Source organism: Sceloporus undulatus, chromosome 4 (genome assembly GCF_019175285.1).
Source record: "Sceloporus undulatus isolate JIND9_A2432 ecotype Alabama chromosome 4, SceUnd_v1.1, whole genome shotgun sequence".
Classification (NCBI taxonomy): domain Eukaryota; kingdom Metazoa; phylum Chordata; class Lepidosauria; order Squamata; family Phrynosomatidae; genus Sceloporus; species Sceloporus undulatus.
The window spans coordinates 84,034,584-84,044,701 of NC_056525.1; the positions used below are offsets into that span (position 1 = coordinate 84,034,584).

At 42.6% G+C, this 10,118-nt stretch overlaps 1 protein-coding gene across 1 annotated transcript in view; it reads left to right on the forward strand.

Moving 5' to 3' along the window:
- The first annotated feature begins 1,864 nt into the window (after positions 1-1,864).
- The window catches only part of LEXM (lymphocyte expansion molecule), a 25,871-nt gene continuing 17,617 nt past the window's right edge, over positions 1,865-10,118 (forward strand). The window contains exons 1-4 of the mRNA XM_042464314.1: positions 1,865-1,930; positions 3,543-3,630; positions 5,255-5,428; positions 6,647-6,745. Of these exons, the coding sequence (XP_042320248.1) occupies positions 1,881-1,930; positions 3,543-3,630; positions 5,255-5,428; positions 6,647-6,745 (411 nt within the window). The 5' untranslated portion in view covers positions 1,865-1,880. The remainder of the gene's footprint in view (positions 1,931-3,542; positions 3,631-5,254; positions 5,429-6,646; positions 6,746-10,118) is intronic.

Sequence of the window (10,118 nt, forward strand, 5' to 3'; positions counted from 1 at the left end):
ACCTTTATTTATGAAGCGCTGTAAATTTACACAGCGCTGTACATACAATCTTTTTGTCAACCATGTGGGGGCACCATACCTTCAGATATTTTAATCCCCTATTCTGTCGCATCACCTTGTTGACACATTGCCACAGTGGATAAGAACACGGTGTTCCTGTTAAACTCCTGAAAATCATAATGCCAAATGGGGGGAAAGGGAGAGGAAAAGCCAGTAAAAGAACAAGGCACACACAGGATACATTTACATTGTAGAAATAATGCCTTTTGACCCCATATTAAGTGCTGTAGCTCCATCCTAAGGAATCCAGGGATTTGTAGTTTTACAAAGTTTTTAGCGTTCTCTGCCAAAGAGTGCTGGAGCCTCACAAAACTACGAATCCCAGGATTGTGTAGGATTATACCATAGCAGTTAAAGTGTCAAATTGTATTATTTCTACAGTGTAGATGCGCCTTCAGTCATCTCATCACCACATGCTATATTAGACCCCATACCTCACAAAGCAATACTTTGCAGCTTGAGAACACTGACCAGTGACACCACATCAGTCCCATTTTATTTTAAATTGCCAGGTTTATCATGACACAAAAAGCTATGGTTGAAGTTGGAAATGCCAGGAGAAAGGGGAGGGTTGGGGACCTTAAAAATAGACTTGGGACTGGGAGGTTACTAGTCCAGCTACTTTGGCTGTTGCTACATTGCAGAATTAATGCACTTGGATATTGCTTTAACTGTCATGGCTCCATCCTATGGAACAGGGGTAGGCAACCTGCGGCCCGCGGACCGGATGCAGCCCTTCAAGGCCTTGGGACCGGCCCCAGCCCGGTCCTGCCGCCGATTGCCGCCAGGGCCTTTGGGGGGCAATTGTCTATAGAAGCCTTAGAAACATGCATTTTTATTAACGTTTTTTAAAAAATCAAATTTTTTCACGTGTCCTCCATTTTTTTAAAAAAAGTGTCTTACATTTGAAAATTTTGTCCTACATTTGTCCTGGTTTATTTATATATTTATTTATTTATTTTTAAAATTATTTAATTATTTGTCTGAGGGACAGCAACCCGGCCCCGGCTCAAAAAGGTTGCCTACCCCTGCTATGGAATCTTGGGATTTGTAATTGTAATTTGTAATTGTGACACTAGGGCACGCTGACAGAGAAAGCTAAATATCTCACCAAACTTAAATCCTAAAATTTGATTGCATTGAGCCACGGCAATTAAAGTGGTGTCAAACTGTAGATGCAGTTGCTATTCTAGGAGAAAGATAGGGTATAAATTGAACAAATGAATGAATGAATGAATGAATGAACGAGTGAGTGAGTTAAGTAAGATCAGTGCAAGTGGTAAAGTTTAAAACAAGAACAACAATGGTTGTCCATTTCTCTAGAACTTTTACTTGAGTGCTACATAGTTGTTTGAGTGCTGGACTGTGACTCTGGAGACCAGGATTCAATTCCCTGCTCAGCCATGAAACCCACTAGGTGACCTTGGACAGGTCACACTCTCTCAGCCTCAAGGAAAAGCAATGGCAAACCTCCTCTGAGCAAATCTTGCAAAGAAAACCCTATGATAGGTTCACCATAGGGTTGCCATAAGTCAGAAATGACTGGAAGGCACTCAACCACAACAGTGGAAGACTGGCATGGAAGTCATGATTTGGCTAAGTGCTTTCCTCCCATGCAGACTTGATCAGGCTTCTAGGGCACAGCAGGCTTTGTGAGCTGCAGGGACTGCTATGAAGTCCCTCCCAGACTCATGGCAACAGAAGGTCAGGCGTCAGGCATTGCCATGACAGTGACATTCCAGAACTCTTCTCACTGGCAGCCTCCAATCCGGAGGTCAGCTTTCCTTCTTCTCTCTCTCCAGGTGGGTAGGTGATGGAGGATGGAACCCAAGGGCTTCACAGGAGCCCCATTTGGGAGTCAAACAGCCAGGTAACAAGGGATTCAGCAACATACAGGGGAATGGGTTGTTGTGTGTGTAGATGTGTGTTTCTAAAAGGTTATGTACATGCCAGGGCTTCTCAAGGAGCACTCTTAAAAGATGTGAGATAAAAACCTCTGAGCATGTGCAGGCTTTTTCCCACTGGCTTATGCCACCCTGCAGAATTAATGCATTATGATAACACTTTAATTGCCATGGCTCAATCTGATGGTATCCTGGGATCTGTTGTGGCACCAGAGCTCTCTGACAGAGAAGGCTAAACACCTCACAAACTACAAATTCCAAAATTCTAGGCTTTGTTTTTAGGGAAGGTACAAGGATCCTGTTCCTTGCCTCCTCTCTCTCTCTCTCTCTCTCTCTCTCTCTCTCTCTCTCTCTCTTTCCCTTTTTCTTCTTATTCACCCTTTTTCCAGTCATGTGCCCTCTCTATCTGTGGTACACTAGGTTAGGGAGCCTGGGCTAAAGTGTCAAAGGCTTTCATGGCTGGCATCCATAGTTTTTTTTGTGGTTTTTCGGGCTATATGGCCATGTTCTAGAAGAGTTTATTCCTGATGTTTCACCAGCATTTGTGGCTGCCATCTTCAGAGAATGCTGGCACCTACTCTGAAGATGCCAGCCACAGATGCCAGCGAAACATCAGGAATAAACTCTTCTAGAACATGGCCACATAGCCCGAAAAACCCACAAAAAGCTATGTGTCAATAATTGTTTTGAAAATATTTGCGCTGTCTGATTTTAATGCAAATAAAAGTATAAGGTCCCTTTCACACTGGTGCATCTGCTCTAGATCGATCTGGGCAGATCCGGTAACCCTAAAACCGAATCTGTCTGAAATGATGTTCCCCTTACCTCTACCCCGATCGCACCTCCCCGGGGCAATTTACCCCACTGATGTTCACACTTCAGAAAGATGGAGCCTCCTGGTTGTCAATCAAATTATGTTAATGGTGACGTGTCATGCAGCCATTTGTCAACGGCATGAGTGCTTCCCCCCCTTTATTTTAAAAATCTAGCAGCAAAGCTCATATATGCTGTTAAGCAAAATTCACATATTCTGTCAAATTATCAATTGTCTCTGTTTTGTCTCCATTTTCCCCCCAAAGCAAGCTCCCCTTCCCTGGTCTTTTAGCTGCATTTCCTCCACAAAGCAAGGTCTCCTTCCTATACACACATATGTAGCACAAGCATTCACACATTCTATCAATCTAAAAGTACCAGTATTGGCTTAATCTGTTAAAAAAAATGTCCAAAATATGTCCAAAAAATGTTGAAGTGAATGATGCGAAAGGGGAGGCATGTTCCACCCACTGCCCAGCCTCTGACCTTGATCCTTCCCCTGAACGCCACCCGATCATGATCGGGACCATGTTCACATTCACTTTGCACCAGGTTTCCCAAAAAGAAATGGGGGAAACTCTGGTTTCAAATAGCCTGCTCTGAGGGGCATTTGCCTTGGATCGGGTGTGCAAGCCCTAGATCCTGGTATGAAAACTCCGACGCCAGTGGGAACACCCCACTTTTAATCTGTGGCGGAAAGCAGGTTATATAGTAGTGTGAATGGCCCCTAAGGGTCCTTTACCTCTTTTATTTTTCTCTGAATAGATTTGATGTGTCAGCAATTTATCCAAATGTCAAGAGGCCGAGTACTTTCCTGCAAGCTCCATACTCCAAGACAGTTTGTTCAGACTTGGTGAGTACATATCTTAGTGTATCTTACCTGCACAAAGATGTGTTGTGTTTCTTGGTGAACAAGAACAGGTTAACACAATTAAACAATGTTTTCTGTCCCTACTACAGCCACTCAGAATCCTCTCCCAGTTACTCTTTATTCACAGAGGACTCTTTTGTGAGTTTTTTGTGCGCACATGTTCAAGCTGCCTAGAATCCCATTATAAATCCAATGAATAAATGTCACTCTGTTCAACAGTTGCAATATCATTATCTGAACTGATCAAAAGATGCAACTGGTTTCTGAGTCTTGGTCACACTAAAAGTCAAAATAGGCAACTTAGGTCTATGTCCCCCCACTCTTTATTGTTGCTTCCAAGATCCTTTCTACTCTCTCAGTGCCAAAATCTAATGAAAAGCGCATATTTCCCAAAATTTCACAGATGGAAACTAGTACACATCTGGCCAAGCAACATCAGAGTGCTGTCAAGATGGCAAAAATTATGAGGAAGAACCCCTAAGCTAGGAAAGGCTGCAGCAGTTTTCTTTTGCCTAAGCCTACCGGAAAGGGCAAGACTCCATCCCTTCATGTACTTTCCCCCTGCAGAGTAAATTGAGTGCACCCTACCTTTGCACTTTGAATTCAGTTTGCAGCAGTTGAAATAAGCTGAGGACAGAGGGAGAAAGTGACAGGGAGAGAAACTGGGACATTTTAAAAGCAGTTGAAAAGTGTGATGACAGAGGAGTAATTTTACTGTCCCTGACAAATCAGGATACTTGAAGAGTATGCAATGGCTCTTCAGGGTGTCAGCCCTATTTAGAGATCCCTGGTATTCCTTAGTGGTTTTGTATCCACGTATAAACCACACCTGGCTCAGCTGAGCTTCTAAAATCAGACAAGACTATGTATGTTCTGGGTAGTATAGTATTAACAATCCTTATGATAAAGAAGGCTGTGCTGTACAGTTCCAGGATGACACTCTAGGATTAGGTTTTAGAAGCACCCTTTCTGAGTGATAGAGGTCAATGCATCTTCTAGGAGACACTATGAGCTGGCTCTGTGGACCTTTGGGTAGCCATTAATGTCGACTAGAGTGAATTCTTTTTTAAGAGTAAGGTCTAATTTGTACTACAGAAATAATGCAGTTTGACACCACTTTAACTGCCATTGTTCAATGCTATGGAATTCTGGGATATGTAGTTTGTTGTGTCACAGAGAAGGCACAACAGAGAAACCTAAATCTCTCACAAAACTACAAATCTCAGACTTCCATAGCTGAGCCATGGCAGTTAAAGCAATGTCAAATTGCATTATTTCTCCAGTGCAGATTAGACCTAAGATTTACATAGTAAGTGGGTATTCACAGGGATCAAGGGTAGGTGTGTGCATGTTGTGCATTTGCACTAAGAGGTGAATAACACAGTCCATTGCATGTATGGGTGTGCACATGTGTGTGCTCCTGTATAATCCCTGACTCTCCAGCCAACACTGAATATGGTCCTTAGGCCTAAAAAGATTGTATATCCCACTACAGATTACAAGATGTTTTACCTGATACTTAATGATGACTTTCCATGCCATTTTCCCTTTGACAGATCTGCACTATACATACAACAACAATAATAATCCTGTATGCTTCTCTTAGAACCGAAAATTAGGACCAGGTACCTACAGCACTGACTATGGAGGCTTCAGTTCTGCTACTTCGTTTCAGAAGCAGTTTTCTAGCTCTAGCTGGGCAAAAGCACAGGAGGCAGCAAGACTCACCCAAATGCCCCACTTTCATTTTAAGGAAATATGCTTCAGAGAAAAACTTCTGGTGAGTGTTTGGCTTCCATCTCTTTGCCATATGGTTTTATTAAAGGCTGAAATCATTAACTTCCCCCATTCAGCTAAAAGTATGAATTCACACATCTCCTTTAATTCTGGAAACAGGTTTAAGATTATTTTCCAAACATTGTTCTATTCCTTTGTATTGTTGAGTCAAGAACATTATCCCTATTAAATACCAAAGAAAGGTTTGTGACGTTTAACACATCACATGAGTTGAGTTGAAAAGGGACTTCCGTTTCCTTTTCCTTTTGTGAGAAGTGGAGCGCAGGGAAGCTTAATTCCAAATATGAGTTGTTAGAATAGCTGTTTTACAACCTCTACTTATTAGGATCACTGTTTTATAACTTGGTGAGCAGGTATCTCTAATAATCACTGCATGGGTGAAGCCACATGTATTCTGTTCATCCCATTCCTGTGATTCTTTTGCCTGATGCATCCCAGATTGCAGGACCTCAGGAGGAATGTGGTGAAAAAGGGCTGGTCCTGCCATTAGGTTCAGTGCAGCAACTAGTCAGGCAGAAGATGAGAGGTGTTATGCATGTACAGTAAATTATTATTTATTATGATTTTACTACTGCTAGAAAATGGAAGAGATATCTTTCAGTTTTCTTCCCCTGGGAGCCAACATACCTTCACTGGCCAGTAGTACTATGTGCTTGGCTTCAGGTGCCATTTACTGCTCTGGCTCAGACAGCATCCTGAAGTGTCACTAGTTCTATTTAGCTTCCATTTCAGATATCATGCAGACAACCATATCCTCCAATATTTCACTGTTGAAAATGAGACATATGTGGCTAAGTAACATCTGAATATGGTCAAGATTGCCAAAGTTATTAATGAGGAAGAACACACAAGCTAGGAGAGGATGCAGAAATTTGCTTTTGCCTGAGCCTACTCTCTCCCATGAGTTGTCTGAGTGCTAAAGAGTTTTACACTTTGAACTCAGACTGCAGCAATTGAAATAATCCCAAAACAAAGTGGGAGGAGGAGAGAGAAACTGGTTGTTGTTTTTTAAAAAAGCATCTGAAAAAGTGGGACAATAGAGGATTAATTGGGCCTGTCCTTGCCACATTGGGAACATAAGAGGGTATGTGTAGCTGTTTCTTGAACCTCCTTTAGAGCCAGAGAACGGGTGTTAAAGATATACATGTGCACTACTTTAACCTCTTTGTCTCTGTTTCTCAATCTTTCCTCTCTCTCCAAGAAAGAAAAACTGGGCCCAGGAACTTACAACTACAAAGATTTTCTGGAACTTCAAGAGAAGCGTCCTCACAGTATTAGAGGGATATGTAATACTGGAGAAGTGAGATTCAAAGACCGCATTAGGGTACATCTTGACTTCTTTCTTTGCTAAAATTAAGATTTTCCAAGGAAGCAACAAGGATCCATCAGCCTGCTGCAACCTGGAAGTCTTTTAGATGTACTAGACTAGAACCAGCACTACCAGGAGTGAGATTTGTAATCCACCGCATCTGAAAAGCCTTGTTTTGGGAAAGACAATTGATTATTAGTGAAACATGGCTGGTGTAGTAAAGATACTGCAAATGCTATGTTCATATACATATCATATAGTGCCACAGTGATGTTGGTACATATGGTATGGCACTGGCATATACTATTGCTTCCTAGCCAGCATAACTGGAATATATGGCATGTCTAAGTGAAGAAAAGGCTATTCTAATCAAAATTCCCATGGTAGTAAGCTACATTACTTGACTGAAAGTTTCTTTCCTCATACATTTCTGCTACAGTTCCTGTAACAGTTCCCTCTAACAAGGGAAATGTTATATTAAAGCCACTTAGAGATACTGTTACTTCAGCAGAGAGAGCCCTGGCAGAATGTGGAAAGGTTCCTTTTTTGGTCATTAGATCTACAATAATTCAATTACCAAGATGGCTAGGGGATTCTGTGAGTTGCAGCCCAAAAAGCAGCTTCTTAAACTTTATATCTTAGGTCCTTAAAATCAGCATCATGAATCAAACATTCAGTTTTGACAAATTCCTTCATCGTGCCATCCTCCTCCCCCCCATTTTCCACCCAAATGAGCCTGTGACTCATCAAATGGAAGAGAGAAATAGGTGGACAGTGAAAGCATCAAGATATGGCACTTCCTGCATGGCAGGGGTTGGACTGGATGGCCCTTGTGGTCTCTTCCAACCGTATGATGCTATGATTTCTCCTCATGAAAGGCAGCCATTTGTGAGTGGGCTTTCTCTTTATAATAGAAGGATCCATTTGGCTTAACATCTAACAACCTCATTTATAAACAGTCAGAGCAAATTACTAGACAAAACAATTTTGCATAGCAGTACCATAATGCAGAGGTGGGAATCATGCAGCTTTCCAGATGTTGCTGAACTGCAACTCCTAGCATTCCTCTCCATTGGCTATGCCAGATAGAGCTTCCAGGACCTGCAGCCCAACAGCATCTGAAGGACACATACTGGTACTTGCCACCCTGCCAAAGTGAAAGGAGAGGTAGTGCTTTGGTCACTATGAGCACTCACCCTCTTGTGCTCTTTTGCACACACTTTGGACATCTTCCTACTATCCTAGAGTGTACTGCTTTGCAATGGTGGGGTATCTCCCCTGCCCCATCAAGGGTTACATTTCTTCAGGCACCTGCATGCCAGTGGTAGCTACTAGGGCTGGAGCCAAGAATGGGTTGGCCATCCCATTCCTCTCTTCTGGCAGCCTTTCATCGTGGTGCCTTTCCTTTCTGTCACCCTTTCCCTGACTTTTCCCACCATGCAACTTCCTTCTCGTATGACAGGCTGCAGGGACGTAGCCAAGGGGGGGGGGTTTCTTGGGGTCCGGACTCCCCCCCTTCCATTAGAAAAATGAATGGTGTGTGCTGCTGCGCCGCTGCACTCAAGCCCCATTATAATGGTGGCACTTAGTCTGGACCCCCCCTTCCTAAAATCCTAGCTACGTCCCTGCAGGCTGCTCAGTAGGGGGCAGATCACCTTGCTAGGGATCTGTGGGCTAATCTACATATAATTATATTATGTGTAGATTAGCTCACAGATTTTTGCACATTCGCATCAACACTTAATTGTCTTCACTTTCCTGTGCAAATGTGTATCTACTTGTCCTCCTTCTGTTGAAAATGCACAGTCATGCAAAGCAGACAGATGGCCACATGTTCGATAATGCACATCCTTGCTGATACTTGTGGATACTCTGATAAAAACTGCCAATCCTTGTTCAGCTGAGTTTGTGGAGGTCTATCCCCCCAGCAAAATGCCGAAAATCCTTTGAATTGTGTGTGGCCAGATCACACTCTATTTGATTGGAATGCGGTTTATTTTAATCATGTAGACAATCCCAGAGTTGTATGCTTGCAGAAAGCTTCCCCCACCTTCCATTACTTAATCCATTTTGCACCTTTCCTGCCTCTCTTCTTTCTCATCCTCTGGGGTAGGGCTGGGGACAACAGTTTGCCCACTCCTACCAGCAAGGAATCCAAAATATACTCCTTCATGTAAACTAGCCCTGGAATAATAAGAAGTCTGTGTTGTAGGAAAGTCCAGGTATTGTAGTGCAAAGATGAGAGCTGGTGCTGTGATAGACTTGACATTCATCATAGTCTGTGTAAAGCCAGGTACACAGAGAGAAGGGATGTCTTCTCTCTCTCATGAAACTGGGATATAAAAATGTAACGCACTATAGAATCTGCAATCATTTTTTTAAAAAAATCTTTATCTCTAAAGTGATATTAGTATTTATGAAGCAAGAGTGACTCACAGTGGAAATCATTTATTACTACTGCAGCTTTGTCTTCTGGAGGGAGACATTACTTTCGAAGTAATCCAAATTAAAGTACTGTGTTGTCATTATATTTCTTTCATTCTGATTTTTTGTATCAAATATCCAGGAGTGCTTTTGTGTTGTCCTATAACAGATTTATCCAAGCTAATTCCCTCCCTCCAGTGTGAGAATACCTTCCAGCTGTGATGGAAGTTGTAGTCCAGCATATCTGCAGGGCAACATTTATAAGATGAGGAGGGAAAGGGAAATTCTGTTCCTCTCATTTGATTACAATATAGAAAGCTGAAAAAGATCTTGAAGTACATCTAGCTCAATGGTTCCTAAATTTTGCTCTTCTAGGTATTCTGGACCTCATCTCCCAAAATTCCAAACTGTTGGCTAAGCTGGCTGGGGCTTCTGGGAATTGAAGCACAAAACAACTGGAGGACCAAAGTTTGGGAACCACTGATAGTTTAAGCCCCTGGTTCAAAGCAGGTTCTTCAGTGCAGGATGCAAATACAGAATGCAACTTAACAGATGGCAGTCCTGTCTCTAGGCTAATTTGTTGTGGTAGCTGCTTGTGCCTTGATGTCATTTTTTATTTATGGCAACACTAAGATGACCATATCACAGGGATCTCTGGGGCTGAGAGTGTGTAACTAACCTGAGGTCATCCAGTGAGTTTCCATGGCCAAGCAGGGAATTGAACCCTGATCTCCAGAATTGTAGTCCAGTGCTCAAACCACTACACCATGCTGGCTTGTTTAATACCAGTAGTGGAAGAGGGCCCTCCTGATGGCAATCTGGTCTCCTGTGCAGCAGCTCACACCTTTAGGAAGTGTTGCTAAATGGTTAGTCAAGATCTAGTTGTGTTTTCCCCCCTGTTGCTGTTTATTGGGGTCCCACCTACTGGAGCAACAACAAA